Source organism: Urocitellus parryii, chromosome 8, assembly GCF_045843805.1.
Source record: "Urocitellus parryii isolate mUroPar1 chromosome 8, mUroPar1.hap1, whole genome shotgun sequence".
Taxonomy (NCBI): Eukaryota; Metazoa; Chordata; class Mammalia; order Rodentia; family Sciuridae; genus Urocitellus; species Urocitellus parryii.
In genome coordinates, this window is record NC_135538.1 from 34,487,633 (window position 1) to 34,510,858 (window position 23,226).

At 34.3% G+C, this 23,226-nt stretch overlaps 1 protein-coding gene across 1 annotated transcript in view; it reads right to left on the reverse strand.

Annotated features, from left to right (window-relative positions):
- Positions 1-23,226, reverse strand: part of Lama2 (laminin subunit alpha 2) — a 555,405-nt gene that overhangs the window by 247,505 nt on the left and 284,674 nt on the right. Inside the window, exons 13-15 of the mRNA XM_077801650.1 lie at positions 16,119-16,220; positions 14,547-14,758; positions 3,661-3,772 (exon numbers count right to left, since the gene is read on the reverse strand). Of these exons, the coding sequence (XP_077657776.1) occupies positions 3,661-3,772; positions 14,547-14,758; positions 16,119-16,220 (426 nt within the window). The remainder of the gene's footprint in view (positions 1-3,660; positions 3,773-14,546; positions 14,759-16,118; positions 16,221-23,226) is intronic.

Consider the following 23,226-nt stretch of genomic DNA (forward strand, 5'->3'; position numbering starts at 1 on the left):
ACTATTCTACACAATCTTTTCTTCCTCGATTGCCTTGCTCGCTTCATCCCATACTCATCTGTTTTGTGCTCAGTCAATTAAAACTTCTCTTGTCCCTGCCACCATGTTCCATTTGATCAAATACAGTGCACAACTCTGTAACTGTATTTGGTCTGGGACCTTCTTATCATTCTGCCTGGCTGACTCCATTCTACCTTGAAAGTCTTCTCCCAACCTCTGCAACATCATGCTCCCTGAATTTATCTCCTTTCTCTTTACATTCTTTTCTGCTCTGACCCTACTTCTCATTGTCAGGAGCCCCTCAGGGTCTAGGTGAGGTTATTTTTCTCTTTTTAATCACATTCTCTCCTGGTTAATTTATTTAGTCCCATAGTTTAATGCCTTCCAACCAGGCAGATAGATATGCTAAGTCCAAGACATGCATATTCTAAGGACACATTGACACCTACACTTCACAGTGTTTCCAAACCAAATATTTCTAAAATGGACTATTGATTCCCTCTTCACTCCAACCCGATTATTCCTCCAGAGTAGCCATTCCCAGCTCAATCAATGTCATCACATCCAGTTGTACAGTTTTTAGCTGGTAACCTATGACTCGTTCGTAAACTATTTCTTCTTCTCTCCCTGGCATGTAGAATAGCAGTAAGTCCTATTGGTTCTAAAAACACATATATAATATGTTCTGTATTTGTACATGCCCTGCCAATAAATGAACACAAACTATTGTAATTTCTGTGTTCTATCTGTACTAGTGTATTAACTGCTCTTCTTCCTACCAGTCATGCCATTCTACAGTGTGTTCTTTATGTTATAGTAATAATGATGTGACTATAGTACAAAGTAAAAAAATACAGTCAAAAAAACCATAATTCAAGTCATGGCAACATCCTGCTTAAAGACCTCTATTGATTTTGCATGGCACTCAGAATAAAATCTTGATTCTTACCATGTGTGAACACCTCTGAATGGCCTGGCTCCCCCATTCACATTTTGGGCCACTCACCCCCTTGCTTACTAAACTGCAGCCAAACTTGCCTTCTTTCAGGTTCCTGCAGACTCCAAACTCTAGGCCACTTCCTCATAAGCTCTTTTTACTTCTCATTCTTTAACATGGTTTGATGTCACCACCTCAGAAAGCCTTTCATGGCAAACTTTATAAAGTAGTCTCTCCATCTTTGAATACCCTCTCTCTTCCTGTCTGATTTCATATGAAATCAGTCTCCTCCGGACCTTTGTGATGTGATGACATCCTGTTAATTTACCTAGCTTTTCAAATACCGTATTTGTACTCTCTATCACATTATCCTTCATGTCCTGGGTCTTGACTGCCTGAAATATATGCTTTAGAAAATACTGAAGTAAAGTGAGAGTACAAACACTTGTATATAGAGATTCATATTAAGAGGAAACAGATTTGGCCTTAAAACTTTTTTTTTTTAGTATCCTATTGTGCTTTCATTTCCTCACCTATCAAGTAAAATGGATTATGATGGTACTAGGAAAATAAGAAAATATTTGAAAGTTTAAATGTAGAGCGATTTATAAGATGACAAGTAGAAATGAGAAGAATTATTTTTTTAAAAATAGCTTCTAAATCAACATTGTAGTCCCAAATAAAGTCTCAAATAAATTTTTGGCCAGAGGTTCTTAGTAATCTATAATTAAGTAATGGGATGGTCTTTGTAGTTTACTCTGCTTTTAAGGGATCGCAGGATATTAATGATAACGAACCTAGTGACTGGCCTTCTGAACTAAGCTCAGTGAAAAAAGAAAACAACCTCAAGAAAGGACAGCATTGGGTGATATCAAGTCTAGGGACAGGAAGTTTTGATAAAGAACAGAAAAGATCATTAGAGGGTAAAAGAAACAAAATCAGAGAGGAACTCCAGAGTTCCAAAACTTATTGTCCCTTGATTAAACTAAGTTCATTTATGTGTCTCAAAGAAACTTTATTTATCAATTATTGTGTGACAAGTTCAAGGAAGCTTTATTTTTCTTCTTCTGCTCCTTTTTTGTTCTCTTTTCCACACTTGCATGCTTCTCTCTTCCAATCCATGTGTTACTAATATTTAGCATCTCTCAGATACTTTCCAAGACATTTCTTTCCACTAGAGTAGCTAACCCTTTGAAGGATCCCCTGTTAACTGGTCCCTTAATGATACAGTGCTATGATCCAATTTTTCATAGGTATTTGTTCTATCTCTCCAGATTGTTAGTTCTTTAAGAACAGAGATTGTGTTGTATACTCATTGACAATTTATACAGAGAAATTTACATAACTTATCAAATGCGTGCAGAATTTTTCAGAATAATTTCAAAGGGACAAAAGTAACATGAAACATAGCTGATTAAACCATTATAATATTAAGACAATTTTCTATTCTATAGGCATGCGGTCCTTGCATAAAAGATGATGAATTAAAATGAGAATGATGTGGGTATGTATTAAAGCAAGAAGAGAAATAAGGTATTTATTATTATAACTGAAATAGGAATTTAAATTTCCAAAAGGAGTTGAAAATAAAAGCTGAAAGACTTGTTATAAAAAAAGTTTCTTCAAATACAACATAGATTTTATATCTGCAATCAAATAAGGCTGGACATAGATAGTTTAAATCCATGATTTTTTTTTCCTTTCTTCAAAAATTTTGGAAAAACAAGTACTATAATGAATTACCTTTAGTTTTATTTCTAGATAGGTAAATCTGCCCAGTTAAAGAAAACACATTTGTCATGAATATGACTGTAAGGTCTGAGCACTCTCTGGAAGCACATATTATTTTAAAGTATGAGGGAACTCACAAAGCAGTGCCTATAGTATTTCTATAAATGGTGTAATAGGTTAGTGTTCTGATGGAACATCCTGATGCACTCAAATGATTCCTTAAAGGTATCATTTTAAAGAATTTAAGCTCTTATTTATCTTGAAGGCATTCCCTTTGGCAGGGAATTCATGTTTACATTTTTTTGACCAGGTTTCAAGTAAAATCAATTTTCAAAATACCTCAGAGAAAATACATAGAAGTAAATAAAATTGCTCTCTTAAAAAGATATACTGTGGTATTAAGTAAGAAACATTAATTTTATTTTAAATCTGGAATTTTGAGACAACAACTAATATCTGAAACTTAGATATTAAACAAATAAAAAAAATGGTAAAGAATTTCCTAGAGCAAGGTATTTGTTCCATGAATTATGTTCCATGAATTCTGAAGATTACATGCTTCAGATGGTTGTGACTTGGTTGTATTCTCAGGAAGTAGAGTAAAAGAGGTATATATAGGATTTAAAAATGGGAAAATAAAAAGAAACAAGTACTAAATTCTGGATAACTACTGAAATGAAAATGAAAAAAAAACCACTTTGAAATATTATTCTGCTGCCATCCAGCATGCAACTGATTAAACAGGAAAGAAATATTTATGGAAACATCATATTTTTCAGTTATAGTAAGAAAAATGTCTCAAAAGGGACCAATTTCATAATGGCATTATGTGGTTAATACTTTTTGGACAAGTCTTGACTTTTTAGTAGAATTTTGTTCCTTCTTTAAGTAATACATGATTATTTGTGCAATTATTAGCAAAGAACTCCTGTATTCAGAATAGTATCTGAAGGAGCTTATATTGCATGGAGAATATATTTTTACAAACTTACTTCACAAGAGGAGCCACTATACCCTGGTGGACACTGACAGATTTCCACAGCAGCTGCAACACTTCCATCAGTAGAATATGGGACAGCAGATTCAAGCTTCACAGAGCTCAACCTGAGAAGTGGGGAAACGGATACTAAGTAAATACACAATCTCTTCGGCATTATGGCATTATATTGGCTAAAGAACATGTATAGCAACTATAACACAAATATGAGAAAATCATCCATTGGAAGAAAGCAAATGAATATCCATAACTTGAAGCTGTCATGCATTATATAGTTAGCCTTCACTATCCATGGCTCCACATCTGTGTATTCAACTAGCTGTGGATTGAAAATATTTGGGAAAACTGAACCTGTACTGAAAATGTACAGACTTTTGTCATTGTCATCCCTAAACAATATACTAGAAAAACTGCTCATATAGCAACTACATGTAATCAAGTGTTAATTTAAACCGTATAGCAAAATTGCATGGGTCATATGCAGACTCTGCATCATTTGATATGGTGACTAAGCATACAGGGATTTGGGTAGAATCCATCACCTGAGGATACTGAGGAACAGCTCTATTAGGTAAGGCCTACTCAGCTATAAATGCTGACAATCATCACAACCATCAAATACTGAAAAGATATGAGAATGTTCTTCCTTATTTATTGGTTCTTAGCTTTGTGCGTTTTGAGGTGGGGGAAGGGGAGGGGTCCCAGGGATTAGACCCAGTGGTGCTTAACTCAGCTCCTTTTTAAAAAATACTTTATTAAGAGATGAGTTTTTGCTAAGTTACTTAGGGCCTTGCTAAATTCTTAAGGCTGGCTTTGAACTCGCAGTCTTCCTCCCTCAGCCTCCTGAGAGGCTGGGATTATTGCATAGCCACTGTGCCTGGCTGCTATATATTTTCATTTTCTTTCTATGACGGCTAAAAAAAAAAAACAGTTTAAAATCATATAATTTAAGTGATTTTTAAAATAGAATACATTAATTCCCATGACTGTTTGAAGTAGAAAAACAAGGGACAATATTAATCTTAAATTTTAGTTTTTAAATTGAAAGAAAAAGTGGAATGAATTTTGGTTTCTTTTCTTCAGAGATAAACCCATGTTGTAGTAGGTATAAGTGAAACTTTCTCAAATGCTCAGTAGAGCTAGTTAGCACTATTCTTAAACTATTTTTGGTGTAAATTAAATCACTGTTCTCTGTATGTATGAATTTTATTTTACTGATACTTTTATACCATTTGGTGATGTTAGCCAAGTGACTTGGCATCACTTATTATTTGAGAGAAAAGCTGGTAAAATGATTAAATAAAAAAAATACCAATTCTTGATTTTATAGTAATTATGAAATACTAGACATGCAATTAACATATTTTCACTGATTGTTGAAACACGGTAAAAATGACTACATAAGTAGTAAAGAAAATACTACCTGAACTATTTGTAAACCCAAATCATTTAACAAATTTTAAATAAACTCTAAGAGGGCAAAACTAATGATTACTTAGAGCAATTAGGCAAGAGAAAGAAACAAAGTGCATAAATAGGAAGAGTGGATGTCTAATTATCCCTGTTTGCAGGTGATATGATATTATGCATAAAAATCCCTCAAGATTCCATCAGAAGCCTATTAGAAATGATAAATTCAGTATATATAGAAAATCAACATAAAAATCAGTATCATTTTTATATATATCATAATGAAATTATTGAGAAATAAATCCCATTCATAATAGCTTGAAAAAATCCCTAAGAATAAATATAACTAAGGAAGTTAAAGACCTCTCCAATGAACAGTATAAGACATTGATGAGAAAATATTGAATAAGGCACACAAAAAATGTACCTTTGGTGTTCATTGACTACAAGGATTAATATTGTTAAAATGTCCACGCTATCCAAAGCAACTTACAGATTCAATGCAATTTCCATCAAAACACCAATAACATTTTTCATGGAACTAGAAAAAACAAAATCCCAAAATTCACATGAAAACAGAAAACACTGTGCATAGTAAAAGCAATTTTAAACAAAAAAGAAGAAAGCTGGAGGCATCACAATACTTGATTCCAAGACATACTACAGAGTCACAGTAACCAAATCATTAGCATAAGAATAGACACAGACCAATGAAAGAACAGAGAGATTCCAGTAGTAAACCCATGCACTAGAGCCAACAGACAGTTGACAAAGGTGCTAAAAATGGACACTGGAGGAAGGAGAGCCTCTGCAACAAGTAGTGCTGGGAAAACGGGATATCCTTATGCAGAAAAGGACTGAAACTTGAACACTATTTCTCATCATTTACAAAAATTAACTCGATTAGATCAAAGACCTAAGAATAAGTCCTGAAACTATTAAAATATTAGAAAAAAAAAACAGGGGAAACAGTTACAGACAGTGGTATATACAATGGCTTTTTTGGATATTACCACAAATGCACAGGAAACAAAAGCAAAAGTAGATAAATGGGATCACATCAAACTAAAATCGTGCTCAGCAAAGGAAACAACTGAGTGAAGAAACAACCTACAGAAATGACATCCTAACAAAAATATATGCTAAGTACTCATTTGGTTAATATCTAAAATACATAAGCATCTTATCCCAAAAAACATAATGATGAATAAACAAATAATCCAATTTAAATGGGGAAGTTATCTAAGCAGATATTTCTCAAAAGAATTAACACAAATGTCCAAAAAGTCTATGGAAAAAAAAATGCTCAATATCATTACTCATCAGAGAAATGCAAATTAATACTACAACTAGCTATCATATCACCCTAGTCAGAATGGTTATTATAAGAAAATAAAAAACAAAAAATGCAGGCAAGAATGTAGAGGAAAAAAAGAAGCCCTTATATATCATTCATAGGAATGTAAATGAGTAGGGACATTGTGGGGAACAGTTGGAAAGTTCCTCAAAAGACTAAAAATAGATCTACCATATGATCCAGCTATTCCATTTCTGGGTATATACAAAGGAAATGAAATAAACATACCAAAGAGATACTGCATCCCCACATTTACTGTGGCATTATTCACATGGTTAAAATATGAAATCAATTTAGGTGCCCATCTATGGGTCAATGGATTTAAAATGTGTGGTATATGTACACAATGGCAGATAATTTAGTAAAAAAAAAAAAAAAGAATAAAAGCTTTCATCTTTAGTAAAATGGGTAGATTGGAAGGACACTATATTAAGTGACATAAGCTGAACACAGAAAGTTAGGACCCACATATTCTCTCTCATATGTGGAATTTTAAAAATATATAAAAATTGACCTGAATGTAGAATAGTGATTATTAGCGGTAAGGGAAGGGGATGTATAAGAGGAGGCTGCATCTCATCGTGATATGCTCTATGTTTTGACATATTACACTGAGGACTGGGGCTGTAGCTCAGTGGCAGAGCACCTGCCTCGGACATCTGAGTCACTGGGTTCAATCCTCAGCACCACATAAAAATAAATAAATATATTTTAAAAAAAGAAATATTACACTGAGCTTCATTTATGTAAATAGTTAGTACAGGTTAGACAAAAAAAATTAAAAATTAATAATGTAACAGTGAATCCTAACCCCCAACATGACAATATTAACACACGGGGCCTTCGGGAGGAAATTCAGTCCTGAGGTCAGAGCCCACATGGCATTAGTGGCTTTATAAGAAACTCCAATAGCATTTCTTGCCCTATTTCCAGTATGTAAGGATACAATAAAAAGAGCGCAGGCTGCTATCTGGAAGAGGGCTCTCAGCAGAGCCTGACTGGGCTGTCACCCTGATCTCAGACTTCCAGAACATTGACAAATAAACTTCTATGTTTACAAGCAAAAAATCAACCAAATGAATAAATAAAAAAAAAAAACCTAAATGACCTGTGTTGATTCACATAATAAACTTTGTTTTTTTTAAAATGATTGATGGATCTTTATAAGACATAATATGGCACCCTTTAGCCATAAGAAAATTTCAGCTGCTCTTGCTAGGGCATTCTGAATTTCTTACTCAAGAGATTTTTATTAATCAGGGATTTACATGTAAACCAAGAGTTTGCTGGATGTGGGAATGTATGCTGTAGCCAATCCAGAGAGCAAAGCTATAGGGCTCATGACAAGGTTTAAACGTTATTTTCAAAAGTGACAACCTTCAACAACATTGTAAACTTTTCAACAAGTTGCTAAAATCTTTATTGGCTTTACTTCCACTTTACTAATCCTAGACACTGATATTACTTTGGAATTTGTATGAGTTCATTATGATCAAGAAGCAGAAAAGGAGAGGGAACTGAAATCTTAAAAAAAAAAAAAAAATAGGCAGCTGGATGAAATCTTCTCTGTGCTGAGTGACAGCTGGTGCCTTGTAAAGACCAGGGCATTATCTTTAACGGCAGATGAACTCATCCAGCATTGTTTCTTGGATGTTGTCTTTTCTAGGGGCACAGCTTAGACAACCTGATAGAAGGTCCTCAACAGGTAGGCATTAAAAATCGCCATCATACAGTGTTCATGTTACATGGGTCATTTGAAAAATCACTAAATGATCTTCCCCTCACCAAGCAGCCTTGTGCACAATGGCACGCAGTGTCTTAGGCATTTCTTCCTCTTTTTATTATCTGAGGTGGAATTCACACAACAAAATGAACTCTTAAAGTGTGCAATTCTGCATCATTTAGTACATTCACAATGCTGTGCAACTACTACCTCTGTCTAGATCGGAAACATTTTCATCAGCCTCAAAGACAACCTCATGCAAATTAAGTAGCCACTGTCTCTTCCCTTCTTCCTCCAACCTCTGTCAGCTATCAATCTGCTTCTATCACTGTGAATTTACTAATTCTGGATATTTCATATTAACAGTATCAAGCAATATGTGACCCTGGTGTCTGATTATTTTCTCTTAGCCTGTTTTGAAGTCTACTCTAGCATGGTATATACATGCAACAATATATGACTCAGATGCTTGAGTCATATACTGTTGCATGTATATACTATATTTTGTTTACCCATTTTTCTGTTGATGGATTTTTGTGTTGTTTCCACCTTTTGGCTGCTATGAGTATTCACGAACAGATTAATATATTAATTGTTTATCAAGCAATAGATTGTCACAGTGCACTAATTAGCAGGTTGATTGATTGCACATAGATAAACTCCTAGGATTTCGCATATAAAACTGATATACAAAACTTAAAGGAAGAGCATTGGAAGTTTCCAGGTACAAGAATGAGCAATTGACCGCTTTAAGAAACAATTTAAAATATAAAGATACAAAAACAAAAATATTTTCTGCGAACTGCCAAATTTCATTTGTCTTTTGAACAACAGATGTTCCTCTCCTTAATTTGTACAGCCATTTTGAGCTATGAGAAATTTCAACACTCAAACATCTTTCCCAGTAATATTCCACATTAGTATTCACTGAGTAGTCCCAGCGTTCATTAGGTTCTGCTATTTGTTAAATGGGATTTTAATGCGTTTAACAGTTTTAAGTGTTACTCATGAAGAAGGCTGCAGTTTATTTTTTTCCCCCTTCAATATGGTCATTTTATTTTCTTGTTACCAGCCTGCATTCATTTAAATACAAAATGTTGGCAGTAATAAAGTACTAAATTTTAGAGATGCATGAGCTGTCAAAGATTTGTCAACTAAGTCAAATCTTTAGCTATCTTTTCTTATTTTTATTTTTATGACTTGAAAGTGCGGATAAGACAACAGATGAAGAGAAAAGACATGATTATGTAAGCTATTATGAAAAATACTGAAATCATATCAGAAACAATGTCCTTGTACTACCTTAGTATATTTTTGATTTACTACACTTCCCACCAGAATTAGACGTAGTGTAGTTATACTACACTAAAACAACCAGCACCACCAGAAAACATCACATTTTGAAATAACAGAAAGACCTTTGGTCTTACAATTTTTTTCTTTTACCTTTCCACTCTCCTTTTTACATTGAAGGACTCTATTTTATCCCACTTAAAACAATGTTACATTGGGTTAACTATCATAAGTATTTTATTGCTATTGAAGTGTTTTTATCAAAACCTAAGATTCGGATTCAGAATTTCTTTAGTCTCTATGTGATGGAAATTGTGCAAGGTACTGCTCAATTAGAAGAGCCTAGTAATTTTTACTGCATTCCTAAAGAGGTAACAAAATCACTCAGTGTTTCAGTCAATGTCTGATACAGCCATCTGGAAAAGGGGCATATATTCTCTCCAAACATTTTCAACTCTATATCAAGTAGGAGAAGTAAATGATAAAATCTGATACTACTGTAGACATCTACCAAGTCTATATTAAATGCTAATGTATAGATTCATCTCTTCCTCCTTAGTCCTAGCAATCTACACTATATTCACTTCGATTGTACAGTTTAATTATCATTAATGTGCATATCCGCCTTCCCTACTAGACTACACCTTCTTTGAACTCAATGATCATTTACACATCTTTTTATCCTTGTAGCTTAGCTTAGAACTAGCACATATTAATAATTATTACTTAAATTTGTGTCTACTATCTTCAGTGTGTTATAATGGGTGCTTAAAAGACATTTACGTATCAATACTCTCAATGTAAAAATCACATTTTCCCTTCAAATTTACAAATGAAGAAACTAAAGCTCAGAGGAATAAAGTGCCTTGTACAACATGTATAGTTAGTGAGCAGTGCAGCCCAGATCCAAACCTGAGTGAGACTCCAAAACCAGGGGCCTCCTTGTTACCCTACATTGCTTACCAACACATGTTGAGTAGCACGTCTGGTGTTTTATAGAAAAGATTTTCTCACTTAATCTTCAGTGTTGGAAGTTAGATATTATTTTTACCATTTTACTGGAGTGAGAACTGAATAGATACACGTAGAAGGTGCTCTATAAAAATGTTTGCAGACTGAATCCAGTATTTACAGGGTAGCACTGGGAAGTAATTAAAGATAACAGGAGAAAGCATGTAGGAGTTCAAATGCTGCTTGTACCTCTTACCCACTGCCTGATACCAAGTGAGTTGCATAAAAGTTTTTAAGTTCTAGAGTCTTTATTGGTATACTTTCTTTAAAATGTGGTTGCCTGGATTATTATTGTAAAAAGTTGGAAGCATACTATGCATCTATCAATTCTTTTTCTATAAACAAAATGTCTTAGTTTACAAGAATTGTTCTAGATTATTTATTGTCTAAATTTTGTCTAACCATTCTCAGCTCATAACCCCTAAACTTTAAAAGTTATGTGAATAAATATTGCCTTTGAAAGATTCGGTATTCATTTTTAAGCAATAAAGACATATGAGGTAAATCATGATAAAGTCATGATGGGATCCATTACACTGTGGTAACAACTACAAGTTCTCAGGGGTACTTCAGGCCTGCAGAGGATTTTACAAGAGCTAACCTTTGTTCAACAACCATAAGATCAAAACAACCAGGGCTGCTGACCTCCTTGTGCTGTCAGTGTTTCAGGTTGTTTGATCATCTGTTGCTGAATAAGTGCCAGAGAGTCTCACACTGGCAATTCAATGTTTTTCCTCTAGGAAAAATTTATATATATATATATATATATATATATATATATATATATATATGGAAAAGAATGTCAGTAAGAACAAAAATAATTGTGGAAATTGATTCATTGACTCTGCCTTATTCTGGGTGTCTCCAAGTCTTAATGGTATTTGGAGAAAAATGCTCTCCCTTGGGATGAGGTGGGTCAGGTGGGCATTCTTCATATCTGTGTGTTGATCTTCCACTATCAAACCACTTCAGCATCTCTCTAATTCTTTTTTCAAAGTGACATTTTGAAATTGACAGAACAATTGTCCTCCTCCTTCTTTCAGAAATGAAGCAATTTAAACTGTGCATGGTGGCATGCCTGTTATTCCAGCAACTTGGGAGGCTGCAGCAGTAGGATCACAAGATTGAGGGTAGCCTCAGCAGCATAGTTAGGACCCATCTCAAAATATAAAGGGCTAGGGGTGTGGCTCAGTGGTTGTTTACCCCCAGCTTCAATCCCAAGTTACAAGAAGAAGAAAAGAAGAAGGAGGAGAAGGAGGAGGAAGAGGAGGAAGAGGAGGAGGAGGAAGAGGAGGAGGAAGAAGAGGAGAAAGAGAAGGAGGAAGAGGAGGAGGAGGAGAAGGAAGAGGAGGAGGAGGCGGGGGCAAGCAACTTAAGTACAAAGAGGTCAAAGCCATACTTACTTACACAATTATTACATAACTGAGTTGAAAACAAAAGTCAAAATCCTTGACCTGCAGCCCAGGTTTCTACTATACAATTCTACCTGACTACAGAATCGGACAGATCTAAGCCCATTTGCTGAGAGAACTATCATGGGAGTAAGTCCTCCTTAAATAAGCCTAAACATGAGTTTCTGTTGTGATAGCTTCAATTTACTCATGCTTATACACAAACAGTATACCAAGTCAGAAGCCTACTGTGCAAGACAAGTTGAATCAATTCAGGTGATGTTTTACAAATATGACTCAATCTACTAGTAGATCAGAGATAAATAAAATATAACAAGCTTACTAACTTGGGATTCATGCTGACTTTCAGCTCACCTGAAGTGGGGAGGAATTTCAAATCTAAATTGGCTTTTACTTCTTGAACCACAGTGCTTTAGTAATAAAGGTGGCGGCAAGCAGTCACCTACTTGGATTTGTTCCTATGTCTGTTCACATAGCCATGGTCTGTGAATATGTCCTGCATATACAGGGATAACTCAGAAAGCTTCAAATAAAACCAGTGATTTTAAGAAGGGTAGACACTGAAACTGTTTGACATAAATCAGGGAGAAGTGTCTTTGGATTAACTAGCCTGAGAAACAATGTTGACAAAAATAAATAAGCCCCCTAGCCAGCTTTTGTCAATTTGGTTGTCATTCATTTTGAAAGCTAGAGGACTCATCTCTTTGTACTGTTTAAACATCATGACAATCTCTATTTACTAAATGGGAAAAACATAATTAATTCCTAAGTGCAGCTTCTCATCTTTATGGCACTTTAACCCTGCTTCTAGCAGAATTGCCTATGCAAAAGAGGAACATTGTTTGGCAATGGTTTTGTTTATGAATCTGCAGTTTCCTCCTTTGGGAAATGGTAATGATGATTATACTTTGCTGAAATGTTACAAGTGAAAGACAAACTAGGCAGCACAAGCAAATAATGGTAGGTGGTATCTGAAATAAAATACCTAATATTGGAGACATTTCTTTGATTAAGGGTCTATCAGTTGTCAGTGTGGGGTCAAACTTGATCATCTAACTGAATCTGATTCAAAAGTAAGATACCATGATATCTTATGCTATTTGTTATCTGCATAGAACAGGAAAAGAGAAAAGAGCTCATTCGTATATAGTTTAAGTTAAAATTCTGTCACAGTTTTAAAAAGGGAAAACACAGCACCCTACAGTCAGTCAGATATGGGTATTTTTGTGTCAAGCCAGGGCACTCTCATTTTAAAAAAAAAAAAAAAAACATGGAGAAAAAGAAAGAGCTAATCTTTGAAAATGTTCTAGGTAATGAGCACTTTATGTAATTATCACATATTATTGTCACAGCAACCCTGAAAACAGGAATTATTATCTGCACATTACAATTAAAATTAAGGTTCTACAAACCCCAATCTCTTGCCATATGCACACAACAAGCAAGAGAGCTTGCCGAATTCCTACTCATTTTGGCTCTAAAATCCACACTCTTTCTTCTTATACTATGGGGCCATTATAATTTTACAATGGTTTGTACAGGGATGGGTGGTTATTTAAATAAAGAGGCTTGCGTTTTTTATTACAAACAACATACTAATAAGACAGAAACTAGTTAATTAAGTTATGAAGGAAAATATTTTACAAACCACTTTCTAAACATGAGTACCCTGGAATTGTATCTTTTTGGATTCCTACTATCTGAGCCATCATAAAGGTGACTTTACATTTTAGTATAGCATGTCTCAACCTTGGAGTCATTATTTATTACATATTCTGGCAGAATTATAAAGGAAACATCAATGATCTGACTTTTTTTCTAAGACAAATTATTTGTGATATTTAAAATTTTAAAGGGCTCATGAACATCTTTCAGAAAACCAATGCTTATTCTTATCTTGTATTTGAAGGAACAGACCTAGAGATTTTTTCCCCCCTTGTACTGGGGATTGAACTCAGGGGTACTTAACCACTGAGCCACTTCCTCTGTCATTATTTATTTATTTTTGTATTTTATTTAGAGACACTGAGTTGCTTAGGGCCTTGCTAAGTTATTGAGGCTGGCTTTGAACTTGTGATCTTCCTGCCTCAACCTCCCAAGCCTCTGGGATTACAGGCATGTGCCACCACATCTGGCTAAATGTAGAGGTTTTAAAATTCACTTTTTGTTTGTTTGTTTGTTTGGTGTGTGTGTGTGTGTGTGTGTGTGTGTGTGTGTGTGTGTCTGTTTTGCAGAACAAATTATAGGAATTCATTAAAGCAAAGCAAAACAAAGCTCCAGTAGCTGTGAGGGGTATCAAAAAGATTGATGGGGAGCTGCTACTGTCTAGGGGTTCATGTGGTACAGTTGAAGGTGACTTTTAATCTCATTGGCTACCAGTTAGAGGAAGAGAGCTTCTAGCCCAGTACCAGGTAAGACACCCAGTATCTTGAGACAACCATGCAACCTCTGTCCAATCAAGATATTGCTCACAATTTATTTCCTTTTTTAAAAGAAGTTGTAGCTCCAGATCATGCAAGCCCCAGTTTTGGTAAGATGGTATTTGTAAGCTTCGCACAAAGAGTTTGTGTTGGCCTGATCAAGGAAGTTGCCTCAAGCCCCTTCACTTTTCTCGCATATGCATGTTTGCCCCAAGGCAAATGTGGGGACTTGGAAGGTGCAGTTCCTGATTTTACCTGAAGATGGCATCCATCCCAAAGTTGTATGTGATTTGTATGAGAACTCTCTTCAAATTCACAAGCACTGTCATAAAATCCTTTCTACTAACTGGAAAATTTGTGCCATGTATGGTAAATGACTCTTCTTTAAGTGCTAACATGCTGACATGTTCTTCAGATGGTTGAAGATACACCTCTTCTTGGGCTGTGCTGATTCTCAAGCCATTTCCCTAAGGAGGGTAAAAAGTATATCAAGATAAGATTGATAACCAGGCAAAAAAAAAGTAAAACAAAAAAAAATCTGTATTTGGATTATTTATCCTATAGATTATTATCAGTAGGTTTTGAATTTCAGGTTGGCTTTCCTTATTGTTCCATGCATTTTCAGAACACATGAATTTAAATATTAGCTTTCACCAGATGCACTGCAAAGTATAAGTGTCTTGGTTTTGTATGATCCCACTTCCCTCATGAACTAAAATAACAGATAGCTGGCAAGGCCTAAGCATGCATGTGATTATAGGCACCCTGATTTTACACAGGAATACAAAAATTATATATTTCAAAAATATTAGTTGATGGTAAATACAATAGAGAAGGAAGCTTTACTTAATTAAGCTATTCGTGTAAAGGACTTCTTTGTACATAAGTAAAACAAATAAAAAAGGTCTATATATAATGATTACAGTAGGAGACTGACATCATAATAAGGAGTATAGATTGACCTTGAACATTTAGGTTGTCCTTGTATTAGTTCATTCATATTAATGACACATAACTTCTTAATATCTATCTAACTAAAATTCAGACCACTTCATCAATTCTGAAAAATATTCATTTAGAGGAAAAAATCTGTCATTCTGTCATTGATCCACATGTTTGAAATGTTTAAGGGAAAGAATAACAGAGGCTGTTTACTAACAGGGGCTAACGTGACTTCTACCTTTCGGAATCATCAATGGGAATGCATGTGCATGCCTTTGAGTATGTGTGACTATGGGGCAAGGGTAGACATAACTGAAAAGGGAAGGGAGCACTTCTAGGATTACTCTTGGTTTCCAGCATTTAGGAATTGACTACAAACATCCAAACCCTGAAAGCAGTTTCTCCTATGTTTCATACCTAAATTGGGATTTCAAAGTCAAGCTTTAACTGTAGCCTATAGCTAAATGAACTGGTTTCATTTTTTTTTTCACTTATTTATGACTACTATAAACAAGGAAATAGTAAAATCTATGTGGAAGCAAGGGCAGATGGAAAATTTATATAAACTATATAAATCAGCTTTCACCTAAACACTGTCATCATACTTATAGTCACAGAAACATGATCATCATACTCTAAATTTAAATTTATAAGTCGGGTCCAAAGGTTTCCATTATTATTAGAACCCAGTGAATATATTTAGTTTTCTAGATATGTCCTCAGAGTGAGACATAGGAATTACATCCCCCCGACAAAATTTCTAAGATTGTTTTTTCTTTAGAATTATGTAAATTAATTTCAAACCAACCAGGTAAAAAGAGCCTGAGTAACCTGAAATGACATATGGTGTTCTAGGGTTACAAAGCAATGTGCTTAGTACACTACCTCTAAGAGGACAGTCAGCTGGAGAACATACTCTGTATCTTCTTCCTCTTCCTCAAGGTCATATGAGATAGTAAATGTCAACTGTCCTCCTACGGCTGGGAGCTACAAGAGAGGAGATGCATAATCATTATGGCACAGGAGATAGGCTATTAAATCATATTTTATTTATTATTTTTAAATAATTTTATTTTTCTATAGGGCAGTATTTGGAAGAAGCAGAAATCACCAGAGAACAGAGTGTCGATGACAGACATTTCTTTAGGAGTAACCTTTAAACGAAATCTTACCCATCAACTATAAGCCTGGCATAAATATAAATTCATGTACTGTTTCCCCCAGTGTGGCAGGATTGCTGAACAGGTTCAGTTCCATGAAACCAAACACAGCCCTTTCTGTCATCTTCTCGGTCTGTAGTATGAGCTTTTTAATTCCCAAACGAATAAGGATCATTGTCAAAATTAGAAGATTTCTATCCATTTTCTATCCACTGTCTTTGGGTCTTATGCAGCCAATGAGGATCTCTCTCCATTTGAAGGGCATTTTACAAAGACCAAAAGCTAGATGAGCTTTTGTTGTTGGTCAAAGGAAAATAAAAAATTAGCACATGGGATGGGGTTGTAGCTCAGTGGTAGAGTGCTTGCCTAGCATGTGTAAGGCACTGGGTTAGATTCTCAGCACCACATATAAATAAAATAAAGGTACATTGAGAACTAAAAAAATAAAAATAAAATAAAAAGATTAGCACCAAAATTTATATTAAAATGTAATCAAAATTGCCTAAGAAGGTATACTTACCCCTGTCAAACAAATAAGTTAGTTTGAATGAAGGTTATTATTCCCTTTTCATTAAACAAATTTATTTCCTTCTAACATGCAAGCCAAGCCTCGTACAATAAGTGCTGGAGGTTTATATTTTCTGTCATTGAGAGTAACCTTGCAGAAACTTAGGAAAAAAAAAAAAGGAATGCGATATCATTTATAGGACAGGAATCAAAATTGGAGCTGTGAGTGACAGATTCAATGCTAATGCTGCACTTCTTATTTTAAAAATTCTACTCTAGCCTTGTAAATAAAGACATTCATAAAACAAAGTTGATGATTTGTATTCTGCTGTTTGCTCTTTGCTGACATGCAGAGACCCAGCTTTGCAGCCCTTGGCTCTCTGTGGCCCTTCATGGCAGACTCTGACCAGAAAGCAATTCCTGGACAGGCACTGGATAGAGGAGGAGGAGTCCTGATTCCTTTCAGAGTTGTTCCATTGGGACTGCACACAGCTTGCTATGGCTGATTAAACAGGATTTTAAATTGTAGCTCTGCAGTGTCTTCTAAGAGCTCATTACATGGTGTTCTAGAAGGAACAGAATTTCTGAAAACTTTTATTTCCCTACTCCACTGAGAAATGGTCCCACTTTAATGTCTTTTCACATATAAAATAATAAATATCTGCCTGGACTATAGCACTTGGCATTATTGTGAGTAATGAGGGGTGAATATATATAAAAGGCTTTGGGTTCTATTAAAAAAGCATCCAAAATTTTACAGAGCATGCTTGTTCAAATCAGCCAGACATTTTCTCAATAAGAGGAATCCAAAAAGGCAGCAGAAAAAGAAAATGTTTTATATTTTTCAGAGGACTGGACTACTTAGAATTTTCTAAATTAATTAAATTATTTAGTCAGAGGTAGACATTGTTTGGGAAGAACACTGAAATATAGGTCTGTAACATTCCAAAATATTTTGGGCTTCCAAACATATTTTGATTATTTAAAATTTGCATTAAATTATTTTTATTGAATATGCTTATCTAAAATTTAAAAATTATATTAACTAAGAAATTCCTACAGAAAACCAAAGATAAAGAATTTTGAATTAAAGGTAATATTTTATTTTGCTAATAAAAGCCAAAATGTATATAATTTGAACATTCAGTTTTAAGACTATATATGAAACAAAAAAGTTCACTTATACTATTTGATTTTTAATATACTTTCTATACCTACTTGAAATATTTATAAAGTCTCATAACACATATATAATATGAGAGAGGAAAGGAAAGGAGTAATGGTGAAAAGAACTAAATAAATATATAAGAAAAGAAGTGTCTCATGCAGGTCAGTGATAATGTAAAATACAAGTAAGAAGTAGGCCCTTCCTCTATTCACTCTAATAGTAATGAAAAATTATGCTTTCACTCATACTTTATAAACCAATGTATTGCAAATTCTTTCAGGCATTTTGATAGTCATATTTTGGAATTAATAGAACATTTTTTGAATCACCTAAAATTTTTCACAAGTTAATCCAATTTACGTCCTGCTAAATTTTGTGAAAGACAGATTGTTTTAAACACGTGTATGGTACTGTTACCAGATATTCTTCCCCATGGTAAAAGTACCAATTTATAGAGTATTAGAATCATTGTCTTTTTCCTTAACTCTAAAGGTGCATATTTATAACCATATCTGCATAACTACTTAGCCAAATAGTGATTTCAGTAATTTTTAGAAAGGATGGCTTAAGATATTATCCTACAATTTAGAGATTGCATCCCTAGGAATAGCTCATTCTCAAAGTTTTGTTTTTTTGGTTTTTTTTGTGTGTTGTTGTTGTTGTTTGTTTTAGTTTTCCTACAAATTTGTAAAGCAAACTTCGTAAGAAGTGACATCAAGCATTTCCTAATGTTGCCACTGAATGTGTTTCCTTCAAAGAGTACATACTATTGTGTGGGACACTATAATGAGTCAATTTTAAGAAAACAACTTCTCTTCAGAGGAATATTGATTTTTGGTGGGAAAGCTCTGGGAATATTCAGTCTATGTTATCCTTTCCTATACCTTTGAATGAAGATTGTTCTCCATTTCTCCAGTCCTCCATATTCCAGATGTCACCTTTGTTAGACTGTTCCTTTCCCTTGCTTCCACAATCTCTTATAGACCTTTCCGTATCCTAACCCTCACTCTCTTCATCAAATTGAATGTGCACCAGAGTGCAGATCATCAGTTAGCTTCAATTTCTCTTCTAGCTATTATCCATACTTATTTATTAGTTTATTGTCAAACTTGGACACATGAATTATGGCATTATTTTTTTTTTATTTTCTATCTATCCATCCTTTCTTATTTCATCTCCTGAATCCAGCTGTCCATTTCAATGGAGTAGTGCTCCATTGAAAGAGTATCTTCATATGCCATTTATAAACTATAAAGCAACCATTAATGACCACTTTTAAAATTTTATTTGTAATTGACATAATAGTTGTGCATTTTTGTGGGGTAGAATGGAGGTTTTGATAAATGCAAACATCAGTCAGTCATCAAAGCATACTCATTATCTCATACATCTATCATCTCTTTGTGGTAAGGACATTTATATTCCCTCTTCTAGCTATTTTGAAATAATCAGAGCAATATTGTTAACAATAGTCACCCTATCATGCAACAGAACACCAGAGCCCACTCCACTGGGTAACTGTGTACTCATTGGTCAATTTATAACTGTTCCTTTCTCTTTCCTCCTCTTTCCAGACTCTGGTAACAACAATCTACTAACTATATGACATCAGCTCCTTTAAATTTTACACAGATGCTATCATGTATTATTTATCTTTCTGTGCCTGGCTTATTTTACTTAAAAAAAAATGTCCTCTAGGTTTATCCATGTTGCTGGAAATGATGGGATTTCATTTTATAAATGGCTGAATTGTATTCCATTGTGTATTATGCATCACTTTACCCATTCATTTTTGATGAATGCTCATTTTTGATGAATACTTAGGTTGAATCCCTATCTTGGCTATTGAGGATAGTGCTGCAATAAACATAAGAGTGAAGATATCTTTTTAAATAGAGTGATTTCATTTCCTTTGGATATATATACCCAATGGTGGGATTGCTATATCATCTGGTAGTTCCATATTTAATGATTTGCAGAATATACTTACTGTTTTCCATAATATCTCCACTAATTTACATTACCACTAACAGTGTATCAGAGTTTTTCTTTTTGTGCAGCCACTATCATATTTATTATTATTATTATTTTTTTTTGACAACAGCAATTCTAGTTGGGGTAAAGCAATATCTCATTGTGATTTTTCATTTGTATTTCCTGCTGATGAATGATGTTGAACATTTTTTTTACATACTTGTCCATATGTCTTCTTTTAGGAAATAACCTATTCAGGTCTTTTGTCCATTTTTAATGGATTATTTGGAGGGTTTGTCTGTTAGTTTTCTTTTTGTTTGGTCTTATACTATTGAGTTGTTTGAGTTTCTTATACACTTTGGACATTGATACTTTGACAGATATATAGTTGCAAATGTTTTCTGCCATTCTGTAGGTTATCTCTTGACTGATTCATTTCCTGTACAGAAAATTCATACTTTGGTGTAATATCATTTGTCAATTTTTGCTTTGTTTGCTTTGAGGTCTTATCCAAACACATCCTTGCCTGACCAATGTCAGAGAATATTTTCTAGTCGTTTTACCATTTCTGGACTTAAATTGTTTGATATATTTTAAACTGATGTTTGTTGGGTGGTAAGACAGAGGGGCCTAACTTCATTCTTTTGCATATGGTTATCTGGTTTTCCTAGCACCATCTGTTGAAGATATTGTCGTTTTCCTCTCCATTGTGAATTATTACCTTTTTCAAAAAATGATTTGGCTGATCATAAGTATGTAAAAACTACATTTATCTTTTCCATTCAGTTACATTGGTTTATATTTATGTTAGTATCATGCTGTTTTAGTTACTACAGTTGAGTACTATATTTTGAGGTATTAATCCTTCTGTTTAATTCTATTCTTATTCTTATATGACATGTAATAGTTCTTAAGATTTTTTTATTCCTTTGTCATCCATTACACTGAACTTCCTCATATTATTTTCCTTGTGTTGGACACAGCCATGCCTTATTTAAATACACTTTAAAAAAATTATTCTGTACTCAGTGAGTGACTGTAAGACTCTTTTTCATTCTCCTTTGGTTGTCATATTTCACATGGACTCCTCTCTCATGGACTGAACTACAACTAACCTAATTCCTCAATCTATGTCTTTTGGCCTAGGCTTTGTCCCTGTGTTAATTTGCTCAAGCCACTATAATAAAGTATCAGAAACCAAGTAGCTTAAATAACAAAAATTTATTTTCATAAAGTGCTGGAGAATTCACTGTGTACTTTAAGCTACGTCATATCTATGCTAAGCAAAGTTTTCAGTGGATGCCAGGTAAGATAGAACTTGTCTGTAATCCCAGTGATTTAGGAGGCTTAGGCAGGAGAATTGCAAGTTTGAGGTCAACTTCAGCAACTAACTGATACCCTGTCTCAAAATATGATAAAAAGGGCTAAGCATCTAGCTAAGATCATTCCTAGGTTTAATCCCCAGTAATACACAAATAAAAAAGCAAGTACTGCAAAAAAAAAAAAAAAAAAAACAATGTGGAATAGAAACTAAGGGTAGCATTGTATGATCAGATACTTAGGTTTGGGAATTTGTATACAATTGGCCCTCTGTATTTTCGGGTTCTACATCTGGAGCTTCAACCAATTTTTTGTTTGTTTTAGGCATATATGTCAGTAGAATGTATTTTGACATACATGTATAATTTGGGGCTTGGTATACTCAATTCGTGAATTTTATCTTTGAGACTTTCAGATTATATAAAAACAGCAGTCAATAATCAAATAAGGTATCTAGCATACTCATTATCTCATTTGGGGAAAATACTGATTTATGTAAATTTTTTTTCAGTATTGTACATTCAGTAGAACATTTCATTTCCTCTTACTATTGAGGAACTGACCTGTTATCTTTCTATTGGCTAGAGAAACATGGTTTTCCACAGGTAGAAGTAAGTACAATTTTGTTTACATCAACGCAATTATTATGTTTACTGGGTGGAAGGGAGTACACTCACCAGAGATGAGAGGATGTATCCCTTTCAAAGAGAAAGTGAATTTACTGAGAATAATTCATTCCATAAGGACCCCCACAAAACAGCCTTTTACCTCTCTCTCCATATGTATTAAGGGATATTCTCTTCAGAGGGATTCAGATATCAAATTGAGAAGAATTTCCCACTGTAAACAGAGGAGCAGCACCCAAGGATTCCTGAAGATAGTTCAGAGTTAAGCCCTTCATTCTCCAGATCCTCAGCTTCACCTCATTAAGAAAAGAACAATACAAATAGCTGTTCCCCAGGAGTACCTGTTTTAATTTTACCTTCAGGGGAAAGAAACAGCTTGTTTGCAAGTAACATTGTAGTTACAATGCACTATATAACCTAATGTCACACATAACAATAGAGCGTGCCTGGCACACATTGCATTAAAGATTTAATGAGGCAAGGAAGTTTTCCCTCATGAGTGGAAAAAGCTAAAGGTAATTCATATACTAAGTTTTACCAAAGTATTTTGTATGAGGCTGCTTGTGTAGGACCTTCTTTTTTTCTCCCCTAATCTCAAGAAATATGAATTGCGGGATGAAGGATGGGATAACCTATTGAGGACAATGTATCTGGAGAGGAAATACATTTCACAAAATAAGCCTGGGATATTCAGTTCTCTGATGTCAGATTATCATCACTGTTATACCACTAAATGGAGTTTAAAACCTAATATTTGCTTTTGCTTACCAGAACAAATACTTCAAGAGGGCTATACTAAAGTCAGATGAGGAAAAGGCTTTGTAATACTGAGCAGGATAAATTAACCATATCTGCCAGTTTCCATTTAGTATCCCAAACAGGGCAAGTGATTCATCTCTCTAGATTTGGAAGCCTCCTAGCATTAACTCAAAAGGTATCCCTCCCAGAAAAGGGTTTATTAATGCATCTATTCAAGGAGGTTTCTTTTAACAAAGACAAATTATTCTGCTTCAAGGTTTTATTGTGTTCTTCCATACAATTATAACACTGAAATAGGAGCATGTTTTTTTTTTTTTAATTCAAAGGTTGATAATTATTAGAATAGAACAAAGGCAAGAGGAAATAGAATTTCAGAGGGGCAGAATTAATACAGACACTCTTAAAGTTGATCACTTTTGGTCCATAGAAAATGGACTGGACTAGGAGTTGTGGGTGTCAAGCAGAGATAGTACATCCCA